General features: G+C 41.1%; 1 protein-coding gene across 1 annotated transcript in view; it reads right to left on the bottom strand.

The window, feature by feature from the left end:
* The window catches only part of eif4e3 (eukaryotic translation initiation factor 4E family member 3), a 42,407-nt gene extending 38,957 nt beyond the window's left edge, over positions 1-3,450 (bottom strand). Inside the window, exon 1 of the mRNA XM_052017726.1 lies at positions 3,153-3,450. Coding sequence (XP_051873686.1) covers positions 3,153-3,424 — 272 coding nt within the window. The 5' untranslated portion in view covers positions 3,425-3,450. The remainder of the gene's footprint in view (positions 1-3,152) is intronic.
* Between the last annotated feature and the right edge of the window lie 17,025 nt (positions 3,451-20,475).

The raw sequence follows: 20,475 nt of genomic DNA on the forward strand, positions 1-20,475 counted from the left end.
GTCTAGAGGTTGAGAGCTTCAAGTTCCTAGGAGTGAATATCACTAATAGCCTGTCCTGGTCCAACTACATAGATGCCATGGCCAAGAAAGCTCACCAGCACCTTTACTTCCTCAAGAAGTGAAAGAAATTTGGCATGTCCCTTTGACCCTCACCAATTTTTATCCAGAAGCATCACGGCTTGGTATGGCAACTGCTCTGCCCATGATTGCAAGAAACCGCTAAGAGTTGTGTACATAGCTCAGCACGGAAACCAGCCTCCCCTCCATCGATGCTGTCTACACTTCTCATTGCCTCAGTAAAGCAGCCAGCATAATCAAAGACCCTGCCCACCCTGGACATTCTCTCTTCTGCCCTCTCCCATCAGGCAGAAGATACAAAAGCCTGAAAGCATGTACCACTAGCCTCAAGGACAGCTTCTATCCCGTTGCTACAAAATTATTGAACGGTTCACTGGTACAATAAGATGGACTCTTGACCTCTCAATCTAGCTTGTTATAACCATGCACCTTATTGTCTACCTGCACTTTCTTTGTAACTGGAACACTTTATTCTGCATTCTATTTGTGTTTTCCTTGTACTACCTCAATGCATTGTTGTAATGAATTGATCTGTATGAACAGCATGCAAGACAAGTTTTTCACTGTACCTTGGTACATGTGACAATAATAAACCAATTTACCATAGGACAGTGCTTCAATAATATTTTTGGGCAATCCATCACTGCAGATAAAAGTACAGCATACTGGTCCTCCCCAGGTTACAGCCAGCCAATTTATGGACAGCACATACATATGAATGTGTGCGTAGGAGATTGGCAATGGGGCACTTCCATGTGCCTTCTCTTTCCTTCCACTGACACCCCCCAAATGACCATCCCCCCCACCCCTCCCCTCCACCCCCTCAACTGAGCCATAACAATCAGGGGCTGGATTGAGCACAGCAGACTCACTCACCAAGTCAGTGAGACTGGCTGGTGGCCACTCTTACCAAGCCTGCTCGCTCTCCTGTCACAGCCATTTCTGTTACCTTCTGTTTTTGTTCATTTCCAAATTACAAGCTGTTTGGGTTATGAACAGTTCTCGAGAATGGAGCTCTGTTGTAACCTGGGGACTGCCTGTACTACAATATATCACAGGGAACATCATTGCTTGCTTCAATTATTTTATTTTTATGTCCTCGCTGAAACAGTATCTGACCAGAAAATGCCATGAGTGCGTCAATCCAGGAAAAACTCAAAGACTTGCTCATGTGACAGTGATGTTACATTCTCACCTTGGCTTCATTCTGACAAAGAAAATTCTTTGAGTGTACTTTGGCAGACCAATTCACTTCATGGCAACCATACCTCTCAAAATGATTAGGAGAGGTGATCTAAAAGTAGCTGAGAAGACTTCAGCATTATGGGTATATCATCTGCCCATTTCACCAACCTATCTACATCCCTTGAAGTCTATTACCTTCCTTCTCACTGTTTACCAGTCTTTCAAGCTTTGAAAGAGTGTCCTGTACACTTAAATCCAAATCATTAATGTAGAGGAGCTGCCCTAGCACCAAATGTAGAGGAACGAACGCACTGTGCACTTTCTTCCAACCTGCAAAACTGTTCACTGGAATTTGTCTTTGTCTCAAAGCCAATTTCATATCTGTACTACCACACCTTTCTATTCCATGGGCTTCAACTTTGCTGACAAATGTATAATGTGGCACATCAAAACTGCAGGCTAAAAGTTTGTCAAAATACAAAACCTCTCCAAGTTATCCTCAAATCCAAACAAGGAGACAGCTGGGACCCTGCTTTAATGGACCTTCCAAAAGGAACCACTTAGTTCAGCACACACTCAATTGTGTTCTGAATTGCTCAACTGGATCATGTGTTTGCCTTGAACAAAGTTTGAATGTAGGATTTGATTAAGATGTCAAAATACAATGCTGGGTCACTCTGGGGGTGGGAGGGGTAGTTCAACTTCCAAATACAAGATAGTTCCTAGATCAGTGCAATCAAAACATGCACAAAAAACAAACAAATAGAAGTTGGCCATATAGCCTTGAGCCTGCTGTGCCACGGCTGATCAGACCTCAGCTTCATTACCTCAGCCTTGAATGATTTAAATTCTTTGCAGGAGAGAATTCCTCATATTTACAACACTTTAAAGGAGAAATTCCTCCTCATTTGTCTTAAATGTGTGACCCCCCCCTTCTGAAACTATCCCCGGCCCCCAGCTTAGATTCTTCCAATGACAAATAGCCTTTCAACATCCAACTTGTTAAGTCCCCTTTGAACGAGATCTCCTTTCTTAAAAAAGTCCAATGGTGCAGATTAATCTGCTCAATCTTTTCTCATTTGACAATTCTTTCATCCTAGAAAGTAACCAAATGAACCCTATGAATTGGTATTAATACTAAAATATCCCTCAATAAACAAGCCCAAAGCTGTATTAAAAAACAAAATATGCAAGAAACACCAGCCAAAACTTCAACCAAGATTGTATTCACTACATAAGAATACCCGCGTACAGTCAAAACAAAGTTTCTTTTACTCCACTCCTTTCACCTTCCTGGTTACTTGTTGTGTTTCCATGCTAACTTTATGTTTCACATATTACCACATATCTATTTAAACTGTACTATTAAAGATGCTTAGAGTGCTCTAAAGTCCTCTTAATAGCCTACAGCAATTTCTGCAAAACCAAATCACACTTCTGTCTTAATCTTTCTTCCAGATAGATGGTAGAAGAGTCAGCAGCAACTTTCAAATTGTCAAGAATGCAACATGTACTGCCTTCATTTAGTGTGCTACAATGCTTCTTTAGCTTGAGACCACTTGAAGTAATACCTCCAAGTGTGAAAACCACAACACTACTTGTTTTGACAGATTACTTAATGTCATGCTTCACCTGCTCGTCCTTGTCTACAAGTCCAGTCCTTTGATTCCCTCCCTCCCCTCCATTTCGTCTCTACACGCATTACCAACCCCCCCGCAACACACACACTCTGAGACACGCCATTTAACGTCCTCTCCTACCATCTTCCACCCCCACCCCGAGTTTGGCGGAGAGCTGGTACTGGTCCAGGGCTCTGTTTACAGCCCAGGCCCTCCCTCCGTCCTCCGTCCCCCGTCCCCGGCGCCCCCAGAGCCTGCGCACCCACCCACCGATCCAGCCAAAAGGTCCAGGGCGAGTTCAGGGGGACGCCGGACTTGTCGTGACTGTTGATCTCCTCGATGTGCCCCTGGTTGAGGTGAATGGTGTCTTGCTCTGCCGCCTCCGGAGCGGCCGTACCTTCCTTCAGTTGCTGCCGCAATTCCGGGCTGGCGGGGATCGCCATTTTCAGCGACAAAGTGACGGCTTCCGACACCGGGAGCCGGGAACCAGCGACGGAGGGGGGGAAGGGAGGAGGGAGGAGGGAGGGGGAGGGATAGCGCATGCGCGCCACCTCCTGCCTCAGCCATTGACGTCACCGACAATTGCGTCACACTCCGGTTGAGCAGTCATTGGCTCCGGCGGCGGCCGGGGAAGACGAGCGCTGCTCCCCAGGGCAGTGGTTGGTGCGGGGACCGGAGAATCCGTCTCATACTTGGCTGCTCTCGCAGATGCCGCCCCAGTCTGCGGCAAGTGTCGGTGCAAACCAACGGGTCCCATCCGAATGTCAACTGGGGTCAGAAAAGGCTGCGCTATTGCTATAACAGCCCTCCCTCCCCCTCTGCGTCTCCTGTGGAGGGACATTCCCCATTCGCCTCCGACTATGAAGCTGCGTCTGGAACCTCCGATCCATCATCAGCACCACTTCAGAACCTTGGTCCCGCCAACCTCAGACATGGAGCTGCAGTACACAGATAATGTTTGCATTTTCACACTTGGAGGCTGAGCTCCATGCTATTATTTATTTGTTCACAGAAATGTATGAGAGAATGTGCCTTACACTAAATATCCATGAGACAAAAGCAACGAACAATCTGCTGGAGGAACTCACCGGGTCGAGCAGCATTTTGGGCGGGGGGTTGGTTGAAGGGGAGAGGAATTGTCGATGTTCCGGTTCGAAGCTCTGCATCAGGACTAGCCTTGTGTATCCAGGAGACAAAGGTTCTCAACCAACCTGCGCCTGCTGTACAACAACCATCTCCTGTCCTCTGCATCAAGGTCCGTGATGAAACCATGGTCAACAGCGATCACTTTCCAATATTTGGGGAGCAATCTCTGTGAAGCCAGATATTGATGATAAAATTCACCACCATCTCCTTTGTATGAACTGAAGTAGATTGGAATATCAGTACCTCAAAACTTTCAGTAAGATCATCTATTGGATAGTACATTTAAATGACAGTTAGACAAACACTTAAATAGGCAAGGCATAGAAGAATACAGTCTTAATGTGGGCAAGTAGGATTAGTAGGCACTAAGTTGTTCAGTCAAATGTTGAACAGCAAGATGTCTCAGCATTGGTCTTCCTCTTTTTTTTCTTTTCTGACTTTTGAACTGATCAAAGTGCTGAGACAAAACCAGTACTAGTTTCAGATTGAAGAGATCTCAGCTCACAGCATACGTTTTGCCATTTAGGCTTAAAATTAAATGCCTTTTTGAAGGGTTCCTAAATGCTCTCTGTCCATCACTATCCTAATGAATGAATCATTCAAGAATGAGTAGGTACCCTATACGATTTCATCCTGATTAAGCAATATGGCATGTCTCTTCCTCATTCCTGGCCTCACTCAAGTGCTCTGTTTAGACAACTCCATTTCCTATGACCACTCTAGTACCATGATAATCAACTGCCTATATGTCTAAAGTTTTCAACAGAACTTCTCATATTTCATACTTTGGTAAGACATAGAAGGAGGTCATTCAGCCCAGTGTGTCTTTGCTGGCTCTCAATTTCATACTTCCACTCTGGTTCCATGCAGCCATTTCAGAGCAGCCCCATCAATTTCATTCACCCACTAATTTCCCTGCAACCTATTATCTCACACATAAGTGAACCACTTATAAGAAGGGTTTGCCATTAATTTAACTGCATCCCACCTGGCAAGGTATGCTCAGTTTACCTTCCAGGAGGATACGTAGCCTGGTCTTGCGAAGACACTAAGGGCAGAAACTTAGGTTCAGAGCACTTCTGAAACACTATCTGTTGAAGTTCACGAATGCTGCCTCAACATCCTTTTCTTGTATGATTTTCTCCCTGATAATGCCATTGCCACTGCTCTCAAATTTGGCAGTTAATAATTTTTGGGGAATTTTTCCAGCAATATTCTGATCAAAACTAATAATAATTAAAAAGGCATTCAGGATGTTTTCCTTTTCATTCAGGATGCTTCACAGCACCAGAGATTTTGGTTCAAGTCTTACCTCGGGAGCTGTGAGTGGAGTTTGCACATTTTCCCTATGTCTGTGTGGGTTTCCTCTGGGCGCTCCAGTTTCCTCCCACATTCCAAAGACGTGCATTGGAAAGTTAATTAGCCACTATAAATTGTCCCAGGTGTGTAGGTGAATGGTAAAATCTGGAAAATTGATGAGAAGAATGGGGTGGGGGGGGGAATAAAACAATGGGATTAATGTAGGATTAGTGCAAATTGGTTAGGCAGTTGATAGACTGAATAGACTTGTTGAGCCAAAGGGCCTGTTTCTATGCTGTACGTCTCTAGACTTCAATTTTGCTCAGCATGGATATAATGGGTCAAGTGACTTGTGATAAGTCTTCATGATTTTCATGAATAGGGTGAAGTGCAAATTTTTGGTGATAAAGATGAAATATCCATGCCAGGAGAATACCAGATGGGCACAAGAACATAGGAGCTGGTGTAGGACCCTCAAGCCTACTCCACCATTCAATATGATCTTGGCTGATCTGTCCAGGTCTCCGCTCCTCTTCTGTGCTAGTTCCTCATAACCCTGAATTCTCCTTTATTTCAATAACTTATCTTCCTTGTCTTTAAATACTTCCATAGAACCATACAGCACAAAACAGGCCCTTCGGCCCACCATGTTGTGCCGTCCATCAAACCACCCTCACACTATCTAACCCTTTCCTCCCGCATATCCCTCTATCTCACATTCCTCCATGTGCCTATCCAACAAACTCTTGAACCTGTCCAATGTATCTGCCTCCATCACCACCCCAGGCAGTGCATTCCATGCACCAACCACTCTCTGGGTGAAAAACCTCCCCCTGACATCTCCCCTGAACCTCCCACCCATAACCTTAAAGCCATGCCCCCTCGTCCTGAGCATTGATGCCCTGGGAAGGAGGCGCTGGCTGTCTTCCAATGATTTAGCCTCCACAACCCTCTGGGGTACAGAATTCCAGAGATTCACTGCTTATTGGTGTCTTAAAGAAGTGGCTATTGGCTTTGATTTCTGATGTCATGTGGGTATCTTTGCAGTGTACAAGTTTGTGCATAGATCTCTTCAGTATAAGTTCTTGGAATTTGGGAAATTGTAGCAAAGGCAACATTTATGACCTATCTCTTGATGCCCTACAAAGTGCCTTTTTTTGAAATGAAGGAATTTGATCTAGTTCAGTGAAGCAACAGCAACTTTCCATTCTAGAGGACAGTGAAGAATCATTCATATTGATGTAGAACAGACATCGAGCGAAAGGCTGAAAACGTAGTGATCACAAGTTTCATATCTGAAATATTATCAGTGAACCAAATGAGTTTTTGCAGAGTGATATGATCAATGTTACTGATACCAATGTTTTAACTTCCAGATTTTGTGAAGTTTCTTTAAAATACCCTCATTTTCTGGATTAATAACCAGTAACATAACCTCTATGCCACCATACTCATAATTAAATTGTTTTCTATTATTAGAAAACTGTGAGAAGTTGAAGATTAGACCTTCTCGTATACAAGAGCAAATCTTTACGTTATACCAGTGCATGGCAAATACACTGTTTCTGAGTTGCACATCAGGGTAGAATATATCAGGAACATCAGCAGTGATCCACTTATCATCTTACCTACCTCTGTTCGTAAAGTAGCAACAGCTTTATTAACCTCAATGGAAAAGTAACGCAGAGTACCCCAATACGTAGAAACCTGTAGCTTTTGATTTAGTAATTTTAAGAACCCCTTGTTCTTAAGATTACTGAATTTGGCCTCCATCAAAAGTACATGGCACATTTAACTTAGCCAGTGCATTGAAGCCATCTTGATCCTTTATAAAAACAAGTCTTTTTCAGTCCCTTACAAACCATGGGTGCATTCACCAACGCTGGAGCCCCGATGCCGCAATCACTATTGCTCTGCACCTTCAGAGAAGCCATACAGTGAGAAGAGGCCTTCCTTGTTTAAAGAATTCGAGAGAACCAATGATGGATTAAGGAGTCACTTAAACATTAACAAACTCACTAAGATTACTTACATTGCTAACATGGGCTCCGAAGTATTGATGGCTTAAAGTGGTGACCTTGGTGGCAGCCCCTGTTACCACACAGTCACTGAAGTAAGGCAGCAGCTTTTCGTACTCCTGGTGTATCACGAGCTCTAGCTAGATACAGTCTCCTCAAGCATCATTCCCTGATGCACTGAAGCAGCTTTGACATGCATATACCCACTGGATAATGCTGAATACATTTTCCTACAATTGAACAGCATTTTATCAACTTGGATCTGTTCTTGTTCTCCCAACTCCACAGGATGCTGGATCCATGCCCTAGACCTGATCAGCCAGCAAATTCAAGCAAAGTTAGAAAGATTAAAACCAGGTGAGAGAACAGAAAACATAGCAAAAGTAAAATGGTAAAATCACCTAAGTATTAAGAAAGTGATCAAAAGCACAGGGGATGGTTTAATCAGCAGTATTTATAATTACGTATCTTGAATGCTCATTAACAGACACAGAGCAACTTCAACTGTTGATTCATTCAGAATCTTAACTTCTTCCAGCTCTAAAACTTACCCATCTCCCCATTCTTCTGACTCTATTCTTATAACATCTCATCTTGCTATCATTCAGCCCTGGATGACAATGGTTGTTTCCTCAGCCCTGAAATTGCCTTTCTGCCTTTCCATGCTCCTTGAAAGGTTTCTTTAAAAGCTACCCCTTTGAGAGTACAGGCAAGCCCCAGGTTATGAATGCCTGACTTATGGATACCCCTACATAAGAACAAGCTCCCATAATATTTAATTCAAAAGTCTGATGTACATATGTATGTTTGTTCCTACGAACAGCAGAACAAGTTTCTCTCTCCACTTTTAGTCACTGTTCATTTTTATCATTGTGTGCTTTTGATGCCATTCATTACAATACTGGGTAGGAATTATTACCATATTGAGTAATTTTTATGTATTTTTCCAACTTATGGACAAAATTAACTTATGGATGGCTGTAAAAACAGAACCTGTTCATTAGCCGGGGATGGCCTGTGCTGAATTTTCCTTGTAATACCTCCTTAGCTTGACACTCATTTATTTTTAGGTATGCACTTGTGAATCATCATTTCAATGTAAATACAATAATTGTGGCAATAATCCTAACCTTGAGAATTGAGAACATTTGTCGTGGATATAAGCTATGTAAAGAATTTAAATTCCCATTCAGAGTTATCACTTTTTTTTTATTAAGTACCCATGCGGGATGAACTGAATGTAAAATATATTCCATTATTCTCACTTTTAATTTATGCAGAAAGAAATTTACCTTTTTTGACTAAAGGATTTCATTATCTTCCTCATGGACTAATTTGCTCTTCTATGTGAGAAGTTTGGGCCACATACCTACAAAGTACAACCAATATTAAAAGCATTCTTCTCTTCAGGTTATCCACAAGCTGATGATAAAGCAATTATCCTTGATAGTTAGATATTACAAAAAAATCAACAAAAATTGCTGCAATGTTATATTCATTCTGTAGTTATTGGACTGACTTCAGTTCCCAGCCATTCGTATTTACATTGTTCAAGTTCTGCCTGTAAACTTTATCTGCTCTTTACAGGAGAGGGTTCTATATGTGCTTGGATATATGTACGTGCAAAGTTGTCTCCCAGAAGTTAGAAATGCCAATGCTTAAAAAGTGGGGGGAGGGGAATATGCTTACTCTCCAAGTATTTTAATTAAGGTCAATGGGCTCCTGGATACTTTGTAGACAAGTTGTGACCCCAAATTGGATTAACACTCCAGGGAATTCCAGTTTGAAGATTACTGCCTCTGGGGAGTCTTAGTCAAATCTCACCAGCTTCAGCCTGAATCAGAATCAGATTTATTATCACTGTCAAATGTCGTGAAATTTGTTGTTTTGCAGCAGCAGTACCGTGCAAGACATACAAATTACCATAAGTTACAAATAAATAAAGATAAATAGTGCAAAAGAAGAATAATGAGGTAGTGTTTATGGGTTCATGGACCATTCAGAAATCTGATGGTGGAGGGGAAGAAGCTGTTCCTAAAACATTGAGTGGGGGTCTTCAGGCTCCTGTACCTCCTCCCTGATGGTAGTAATGAAAAGGGGCATGTCCTGGATGGTGAGGGTCCTTGATGAAGGATGCTGTCTTCCTGAGGCACTGCCTCTTGAAGATGTCCTCGATAGCGGGGAGGGTTGTGCCAGTGATGGAGCTGGCTAAGTCTACAACCCTCTGCAGTCTATTTCGATTCTGCAGATTGGAGCCTCCATACCAGGCGGTGATGCAGCCAGTCAGAATGCTCTCCATTTTTTACATCTGTAGAAATTTGCAAGAGTCTTTGGTGACATACCAAATATCCTCAAACTCCTAATGAAGCAGAGTCTCTGGTGTGCCTTCTTTCATGATTGCATCAATGTGATGGGCCCAAGATAGAGATGTTGATGCCCAGGAACTTGAAGCTGCTCACCCTTTCCACTGCTCACCCCTCAATGAGGAGAGGTGTGCATTCTCCTGACTTCCTCATCCTTAAGTCCACAATCAATTCCTTGGTCTTACTAATGTTGAGTGCGAGGTTGTTGTCATGACACCACTCAACCAGCCGATCTATCTCACTCCTGTACACCTCATCACCATCTGAGATTCTGCCAACAACAGTGGCGTCATCGGCAAATTTACAGATGGTGTTTGAGCTGTGCCTAGCCACACAGTCATGAGTGTAGAGAGAGCAGAGTAGTGGGATAAACAAGCATCCTTGAGGTGTGCCTGTGTTGATTGTTAGCGAGGAGGAGGTGTTGTTACCGATCTGCACTGACTGTGGTCTCCCGATAAGGAAGTCGAGGATTCAGTTACAGAGGGAGGTAGAGAGGCCCAGGTTTTGAAGCTTATTGATTAGTACTGAGGGGGTGATGGTGCTGAACGCTGAGCTAAAATTGATGAACAGCAGCCTGACGTATGTATTGCTGTTGTCTCGGTGCTCCAAAGCCAAGTGAAGAGCCAGCGAGATTGCATCTGCTGTAGACCTGTGCCCTGAATCTACATTTATATTGTGAGACTAATATCATTACAAACCTGAATCATTTAGTTTAACATTAACCCTGCAGTGTCAAACCCTTTTATTCATTTGTAGCAAGTGGCCATCACCTAGGCCAGCAGTTGTTAACCATCCAGAATTGTTCCTGAACTAAGTGACTAAGTGACATTTCAGATGACTGTTATAATTAATTCACTTTCATCATAGATGCACCCCAAGTAAAAGATGTAGGTACACTGAGAATGCAGTAGTATTGCATACATTCTTTTTTTTAATCACACAAATGCAAAACAACAAATACAGGACAAATATATGTCAAAATCTGATATATCATAAATATCTATATAAGGCAGTTTATTTGCAGATTACATGAGCAGAGATGGGAAGAAATGATTTCCTTCTCTTTTAAATTAATATGTACTTTGAATCAGCCTTGGAATGTTCATTTTTTAAAACAGATTTCAAAAAGTACATAAACTTGGTCTACTGCAAAATATCTGTTTGTCATATGACTGAATTTTTAAAAAATACATGATAAGAAATAGAAACAGGAATAAACCATTTGGCTAATTGAGTCTGTTCAAAAAGATCATGGTGGATCTTCTGTTTCAATGACACCTCCTCATGCTTTTCTTATAATGCTTCATTCCCATAATATTGAAATCCAATCAACCTCTAATCTGCATATACTCAGTGACTGGACATTCACAGGTCTCTGGGATAGAGAATCACAGACCATCTATGTAATAACAACTTGCCATCTCAGCCTGTAAATGTCAACCCTTTCTTCTTAAACTCTGATTCCTATTTTAAACTGTCCAGCTGGGGCAACTTCCTCTCAGTCCTCATCAAGTCTTTCCTAGTACCTCTCTCTAAGATACTGGAAAATAATCAATAATTCAAACTAACTACAAGGATATTTAATTAAATAAAAGAAAAACTTACAGTTTAAGACAGCATTCTTTTTACTGTTCGTTTCTCTGTTGAAACAGACAAACTCTCTGACAAGTTCCACACTGAACATGTTACATAGAAAGCAGTTGGTTATATGATACAATTCTTAGGAGTACCAATCGTTATTACACATGCCACATATTTTACAAAACACTTACATTTTATATACTTGAGTGAGTTCACCTCTGATTCTTCTAAACTTTAGGAAGCATAATCATAATTAACCTAATCTTTTTTTATACTTCAAAAATAAACTTTATTCATAATAAAATGTACATATACAAAGGAAGAAACAGTTCAAGAAACATTTACATTAATGGTCATTACATTCAGTAGTGTAAACTTTTTAAAGAAAATCAAACAAACAGCACCATGCTACTCATGTGGCCCCCTGGGGTGATACCCTTTTCATTGTTCGAGGGGCTTCCGCACCCAACTCCGCCCCTACATGTGCGATAGAGGAAGGAGCTTATACTGTGGTCCTTTCCCACAGAGATTTAGCATTGGCTGCACTGAACTTCAGTGCATCCTTCAGCACGTACTCCTGCAGCCTGGACTGTGCCAGTCTGCAGCATTCACTTTCAAACATCTCACTGTGCTTGAAGACCAACAAGTTTCGGGCAGACCAAAGGGCGTCTTTCACCGAGTTGATGACCTTCCAGCAGCACTTGATGTCTGTCTCGGTGTGCATTGCTGGGAACAGCCCGGAGATCAGAGAGTCCTCTGTTACGCAGCTGCTGGGAATGAACCGGGACATGGACCTTTGTATCTGTCCCCACATCCTCTTTGTAAATCCACAGTTTGCAAAGAGGTGGGTGACTGTCTCTTCCCCACTGCAGCCATCCCTAGGGCAGCATACATTGGGGGTGATATGTCATCTGTACAGGAAAGCTCTGACAGGGAGGGCCCCCCTCACCACCAGCCAAGTGATATCTTGGTGCTTGTTGGTGAGATCTGGTGTTAAGGCATTCTGCCAGATGGTTTGGACAGTCTGCTCAGGGAACCACCCCACCATATCCATAGTGTCCCTGTCCTGCAGTGTCTGCAGGATGTTCCGTGCTGACCACTGCCTGATGGACTTGTGGTCAAAGATGTTTACTTGGAAGAACTCTTTCATAAATGACAGGTATTGTGGCAATGTTAGGCTGACTGGGATGTTGCATGGTAATGGGGCCAGGCCTCTCTTCCACAACACCAGGGAGAGGTAGAACCACAGCAATGTAGTGACACTCGGTGCCCATGTACTTTGGATCCACAAACTGCCTGAATAGAGCCACACACGAAGGTGGTCATCAGGATGAGGGCAACATTAGGTACACTTTTGCCCCCATTCCCTGGGGACTTGTGCATCATGACCCGTCAGACTTGCTCCATCTTGGACCCCCAGATAGACTGGAAGATGTCCCAAGTGTTTACCAAGGCAGAGGAGTGGGGAACAGGTCACACCTGTGCCAAGTACAGCAGCCTTGAGAGCATATTGTACCTGATGACCAAGTTCTTCCCAGTTATTGACAGAAAACGCCCTTTCCATGGACCCAATTTTTGTTTTACCTTCCTATTCCACTCCAGCCAATTCTTGTTACACGCCTCAGCCCCTCTGAACCAGATCCCCAGCACCTTCAGGTAGTCAGACCTGACAGTGAAGGAGATATTGGATCAGCTGGGCCAGTTAGAAGAGCATGGCCTCATTCTTCCTGCAGTTGACTCTGTCCCCCGATGTCAACTCAAACTGGTCGCAGGTGCTGATCAATCTCTGAACTGACTGTGGATCCAAGCAGAAGATGGTGACATTGTCCATGTACAGGGAGGTTTTGACTTGTGTGCCTCCACTGCCTGGCAACGTCACCCCTCTTATGCTCTCATCCCTCCTGATGAATTTGCCAAAGGATTCTATGCAGCACACAAACAAGACGGGAGAGTGGACAACCCTGCCTGACTCCAGACTTGATGGGGAAACTATCTGTCTCCCACCCATTAATAACCTAATCTCTCCATAAACTATACACCCCACATTCCAGGAATCAGTTTGGTGGACCTGTATTGCAGTCCCTGTAGGCCAAGTTTAACTTCTTTTGGGTAAAGTGACCCAAACTATACATTGTACTGCAAGTGTGTTCTTACAAAGTCCTATTATTTAAGTAAGACTTCTTTATTCTTTAATACTCCTACCCTTTAGTAATAAAAGTCAACATAGTATATGCTGATGTGATGGCTTCGTGTACTTGGATGCAATTTTTTGTACTCTGCATACAATACTTTGGTCATTCTGAATGCAACATTTCTCAGTCTCATACTATTTATAAAATATTCTTCTTTTCCATTTTTCCAACCAAAGTAGATAACTTCACACTGGATTTGGCTCATCACCCATGGTTTTTGCATGCCCAACAAAGCTGACCCTCCAGGACCAGAAGGGCATCTGGTGAGGCAGAGTGAGGCCTCAGCAGCAAGTAGCAACTGATCTCATCCTGAGAATTCTTGACAGCCCTTGACAGGAGTCAAGGTTGGAAGAAGAGCCCTGCCTTCTGTTAAATCATGTCAAGGCTTAATTACAATTTCTTAATGTTTCTTATATTCAAATATGCTGTGGAACTATTAAGGTTGTTTTAAATAATAAGAAAAAAATCAGAAACTAATAACATTTAACAGTATAATATTTTTTAAATTTTATTTTAGGACATAACTTTCTTAGATTTTCTTATCTAATCCCCGGGGTTGGGAATACTTATTCAAATGAATGGGAACTTCAATCTTACAAGACACAAATAAGATCCTGAGGGGACACAAGAGACTGCAAAAGAGAGCAAAAAACAAACTGCCGGAGGAACTCAGTGGGTCCGGCAGCATCTGTAGAGGGAAATGGACAGTCGATGCTTTGGGTCAAGAACTGTCATCTGGACTGGATCCTGAGGGGTCTTGACAGGTTAGATGCAGAGAGCAAGTTTCCATTTGTGGGAAATCTGGAACCAGTTAAGAAATAGTTGAGGCAAAGTTTTCTCTCTCAGATCATCATGAGTCTTTGGAATGTTCTTTCATAAAAAACAATTAAAACAAAGTTTTTGAACATTTTTAAGGCAGAGGTAGATAGATTCTTGTACGGGAGTAAAAGGTTATCAGAAATAAGAAATGCGGAATTGAAGTTACAATCAGATCAGCCATAATCTTATTAAATGGCAGAGCAGACTTGAGGGGCTGAATGATTTGCCCTTGCTCCTAATTCATACATTTGAATATTTGTGGGCCAGGCTCTGATCCTGCACTGACATTATCACTCAGCACCTCCTGGACTTACAGTAGGTCTGCCCAAGTCTGGGTCTCATCTGGGAACAGCTGAATGATAGTGGTTTCCTTTGGTACCACTGGCAGCATCAACTTGATTTGGACCATTATATTCTTTCTCCTCTGTTCTTACCAGTTCACTTAAACTGATACTTTGCACACTTCTTAATTTCCCACCTAGTAATGTACACTTATAGAATTTGGATACATCACAAATATTTTCCTCAATTCAGTCTTTGATATCGATAGAAGATTGCCGAGGCTCATGCACAGATCCTTGCAGTACACAAACCTGAAATCTTGCTCTGTTTTCAGTTCACTAACAAATCTTCAATCCAAGTTTATATTGCCTGTGTTTTATGCCAAAACTCTTTGTGTGGAACCTTATCAAATACCTTTTGAGGATCTCAATGTACTATATTCCTTGGTTTCCCCATGTGTGGCACCATACTGAATATTTTTCAACATTTCAAATGCATATCATGTGCTGGTCCTCATAATCTATCTTGCTGGTACAATCTCAAAACTTTAGTCAGACATCATTTCCCTTTTATAATTTCATTCTGACTCTGTGAAATCAGACTATGATTTTTTAGATACCATTCGTGCAATAATAAATGTTATCATTTTCCACTACTGACAACAGTCTAATTGTTCCCAGTATTCACTTTCTCTCATTTTTTTGTTTCCAATGCCTGCTTCCAATTTTTAGGATCCATACTAAAATGCAGGGAATTTTGGAAGATCAAAACTAATACATTCATTATTTCTACAGTCAATCCTCAGGACGTAGTCCATTAGGTCCAGGGGATTTGTCAGTTTTCATCCTATTGATTTCTTCAGCACTATGTCTTTGCCGGTACTAGCTCCTTTCGGTTTCCCATTCTCACCAAAACCATGGACCATTATTTCCAGATGTATTTTATTTCCTTTACCATGAAGATAGGGTGAGGTTTTTTTTTAAATTGGCATTTCCTTATTCCCCAATATAATTTCCCCTTTCACTCCCTCTGGCAAATCCATTTTTATTCACAGTAGTCTCTTCCTCTAATATAGCTGTAGAACCTTGTACAGTTTATTCTTGTATTCTATTTCTCACTTTATAAAATATTAGTCATCCTTTCCTGAATTCTAAAATCCTCTCTATTTAAACTGCTCTTTTTAACAACATAATAATTTTTTTGTGTCTGAACTTATCTTTAATGTTAGCAGATTACTTGTTATACTTATTTTTCTATAGGGTTTTATTCCTTGAGAGAGTGTATATTTATTGTAAGTTGTGATTTTTTTTTATCCACAAGCTCCTCAACTGTCCAATCCTCAACAAAGTATTCTTAAATAAAGCTGGTGTGTATTATTCTACTCAGATTATAAACATGTATGTGCAGAACAAATCCTATTACATGGCCTCTACGTGCCTTCAACATGAGCAAGAATCCATATTCATAATAAATGTGCACTGTGGGTCCTTAGCAGCTAATGAAAAGGATGAGTAAATTATACTCTAGAGAATATTTAACATCAGTGCATAATGAAACATTACATCTGGATAAAGTTAACTCCTCCCTGTCTTTGCAAAACTCCACATGCTGTCAAGTCATGCAATATTGCTGATAAGAGACAAGGTGAAATAGTAAATGGATATTTATTTTCTGCTTCATTTTCAATAAAGGGTTGATAGTACTCCACCAAAGAAACATAACCATCCAGAACTGTCCTCGCATAATAATGCCTGTTTTAATTATCCCAAAACTTGAAATTGATATGATATACAACAAATATTTTATTCCATTTAAATGTGGGGAAATCATGTACAAAAATGTTCGGCTTGTTGCTTTAGATTCCAAAATGAACCAAAGAAGGTTATAATTTTCAATAGTCAGTGTCTGGCATTATATTTATTTTGCATAAATGAAAACCAACTTCTCGACAAAGAAGCCTTTCATTAATATCTACTGAGCTAAAATATTATGTTTACCTATTAATAAGATTATTTCAACTATATCAAACCTAATTTGAAAGTATAGCAGAACCAAATTAAACTCTGTAGTTTAAGAGGAATATACTTTTCTCAGGAGCAAATGTTTTCATTTCTTTTGATCCTTTGTGTTTTGATTGAATTTTGCACTCAAATTACTTTCATGCAAAAGCTTTACTTCAGTACTTTAGATATGAGAACAGCCCATTGAGAATGAAGATGGGAACAATAAAAAAAGGCATGAAAAATTCTAGCTGTAAAAGCTATCATTAAAAATAACAAGACAATATGGGAATATAACAAAGTTGAAAATCAGATGACAGAAAACTTTGAAAGATCAAAAACAAAGAAACTCTTGGAATTGCTCTCTGAATTCTTATGCTAACAATAATTTCATCCATTGTAAAGAAAATTAAGGGTGCAATTATGCAGCCACTTTTGCATTAATGTTGAGTGATTTTTGATATCAAAGGCAATGTAATTCCAACATCAACCCTTGACTGGAATTTCAGTGCATTGTAGTCAAGTAGTATGAGATCCCATTCAAATGACTATCTCCTATTGACTGTGATGCCCACTTTGAAATCTATCTGTATTTTGACCCAGGAATATGCATATCATGGATGCAAACTCACTGCTTTAAAGATTGATGAATATTGAGCATGACTTAATTTCCTGAGTAACTATATAGTTTTTTATTCTTGGGTACAATCCGCAGAATTTGTTGTTTCATGGAAACTCATTGTAGTTTGCTTATGAAGTCTTCCATGCATCGGCACAATCAAGCAATGCAGAGGAACAGGATTTAAGGAACTGACTGCAATGATACTCTTGGTCTCCTTCTCAATTGGCTTCAGTTGACTTTGATCTGGTGTCCACATTAAACCTGTAACAAGCAGCCCCATCTGAAGCCATGCAGGTGTGTTCAGTAATTTACTGGATTTGGCATAATTTTAACTGAATTCAAAGTAACTGCAACACCAGTAGCAAAGGGTATGGAGACCTGGATCAAGCTCCAATTTATTGATGATCATTTCAGGTAAAAATGATTAATCTCAGAGCCTGTACACACAAGAATCAGGGTGCAATGTAATGCAAATCTCACATGGGGACAATTAGTTGGAAATGTACCTTTTTAATGGGAAGGTATAGCCAGGTTTCTGGATGGGAGCAGCTTCAAATTAATATACTTTTGGATTAGCATTCCAGCATAAACAAATCATGAACACAGCTCATGTTTAAAAATTGCAATATCTACAGCTTTGTAAGATTACAACTAGTTTATGTTAATATCTGGTGGAGCAATGCATAACATTTAGTACTGCTCTCTCACGATTTCATTGACCCGCATTCCTTCAGGTACTGTGTGGAATTTGCATATTCTCCCTGTGACTGGACATTCTCCCGGATGATTTGGTTTTCTCCCACATCCCAAAGGTATGATGGTAGGTTAATTGGGCAATGTAAATACCTCTAGTGACGGTAAATGGAAAATTAATCAATAAAAAGCGAAGTGGCTGGGCTTGTAATTTGCAGGGATCTAGGGAAATAAGAAAACTAATGTTATCAATGTGATTGCTCTGCTGAGAGCTGGCATGGACATGATACGCCAAATGGCCTCCCATTTTGTCATAATAAGTTAATATATATATAAGCTGATTTTCACAGAATCATGGAATTGTTATGGCATAAAAGGAGGCTGTTTAGTCATTAAGTCTATGGGCCACTTATATAACAAGTGTCCCGTTCCCCTGTTCTTTCTCCATTTTTCTAGAAATTATTCATCCTTTAGTTCCCTTTTTTGATTAATTTGCCATTTACCTTCATTAGGGGCCATTTACAGTAGCCAGTTAATCTATGATCCAATTCCCTTTTGGAGGCATTGATACCCGCCCTTCACGCACTCTGAAACTCTATTGCAAAAAAATCCTCACATCTCCCTTTGTAACTTTTGCCCTGGATTTAAAATGATGTGAAGCTCTCGGCCATCACGCACGCTTTTTTTTAATACTTTATTACTCACAATCATACCGTCTGCTTGCGAGCATTTTTATCCTCAGAACTCTATTTGCCCTCTGCCTCGCCCAGTGCAAATGCGAATAAGGTGATATAACCATTTCTTAAGATTTTAATTTAACTGTTATGGTTTAATACTTTATGAGGGAAATATTGCTCTTTGATACTCTTTCAGTCGATGATCTTACGTCCTGTTCCGCTGAACGTTCATCGACTTGAAAGGCTAATTCTGTTTCTCGCTCCACAGATGCTGCCTGACGCTTTTCCAGCATTCCCCTTTTCTATTCTGGTACTCTACACACATTAGCACTCATCATACATGTGCGTATAGCTATACTAGATAGGTAAATATTTCAAAATCGTGAAACATGGGATCAGTTTATAAGTTTTTTCGGTTGGAATCTTTAGGAGTTTCCGTGGTTGGTTTCCTGTGAAGCCCGCCTCCCGACAGGATCAGAGCTACAACGAACGTGTCCATAGGGGGTGCATGTGTATTAACTACATGAAGGGAGACCTCAAGCAGAGGAGAGTCGCAGCTGCTTGCAAGTTGGCATTGAATAGGCTGGTTTTGTCCAATTGTTTGTGTCAGAGCTACCGGATTATTTGTATTTATCTTCGATCCTCCTATTCATTTGTTTATATTACTTTCTGGGTGTCTGCTGCAAAACCTAAAAAAACCCACGAGTTTGTCGCAACAACGTAAGATGGATCCTTTGTTGCATAATTCTTTTGTACTCCGAGAGAGGACAGTGCCAATCAGGCAAAAGATTGAGCACAAAAAGATGGGCAATGATCATATTTGTTTCGGAAGTCTTAATGCAATCCTTCCCTCCCCCACCCTTCCCAATGGAATACAAGCAGACTAGTAACGACATTCTAACGGGAATTAAGCTATCTTTGTCACCCGTACAGTGAACGTTTGTTACTGTGCATGTATGTGTTCATGATTATTATGGTTTACTTTAGAAAATATGCAGCAGAGAAAGATATGTAAGGGAGCACTCTTTCATTTGTACAATTCACGCATGACCGATTATGATTTACTGTACAGTGAGTCCAGAAGATCAAATCCATTGGGTTTCTAATATCATCATCAACAAATAAGATTTTCTATTGGAACTGATATATAATCATCTCTGCTATCATCTAGGAATGGATTTACATTTACAGTGCAGAAAATATTGGAGATAATAGTCGTTTCTTTGTGTTTATAAATACGGGCTAGTGCCACTCACACCGGGGTTCGGCAATAGAGAGAGAGAGCAGCACGGAAGACCGAGCCTGTTTTGCCAGGGGGAGTAGGGGAGGGAGGGGAAGGTGGGGGATGATATTCTTGCACAGTGCAGCAGGGAACTTGCGCAGTTGGAGAGGAAGGACTGGATTTTTCTCCATGCAACAGAAAGCTCGGAGCCCGTGCTGGCCAGATGGTGGGGTGAGGAATTTAACCAGCTCAAAACAAAAGGATTGAGATTTTATATGTATAAATATATATATATTGATATATATTTTAAAAGGCTGGAAAAAGCTGTTACATTCTGCGCAGGCTCACTTTAACCCTAAAGACATTCTGTTAGCACTCACCGGAAGTTCAGCTCCCTGCTACGGCTGGAGAAGAGGTATTATTATTTATTAGCATTTTTTTTAACCTAGCCTGGGGATTGTGTGTGTTTGTGTTGCGGGTGTTATGTCGCTCGTTTGACAACGTCCTTTGAGGCGGCGGCGGCGGCTGCTGTACTCGGGGGTACAAGAGACCCGAGGTTGCTTTCCCCATCGAGTCAGGCAGTTAAACGAATGTCTCCTGTTCCTATTTCAGAAATGATTGGTCTTCAGGGTGGATGAGAAACAAAACAAAAACCCACAAAAAAACATTCGTTTAAGGA

The sequence above is a fragment of the Pristis pectinata genome, chromosome 6 (genome assembly GCF_009764475.1).
Source record: "Pristis pectinata isolate sPriPec2 chromosome 6, sPriPec2.1.pri, whole genome shotgun sequence".
NCBI classification, from domain to species: Eukaryota; Metazoa; Chordata; class Chondrichthyes; order Rhinopristiformes; family Pristidae; genus Pristis; species Pristis pectinata.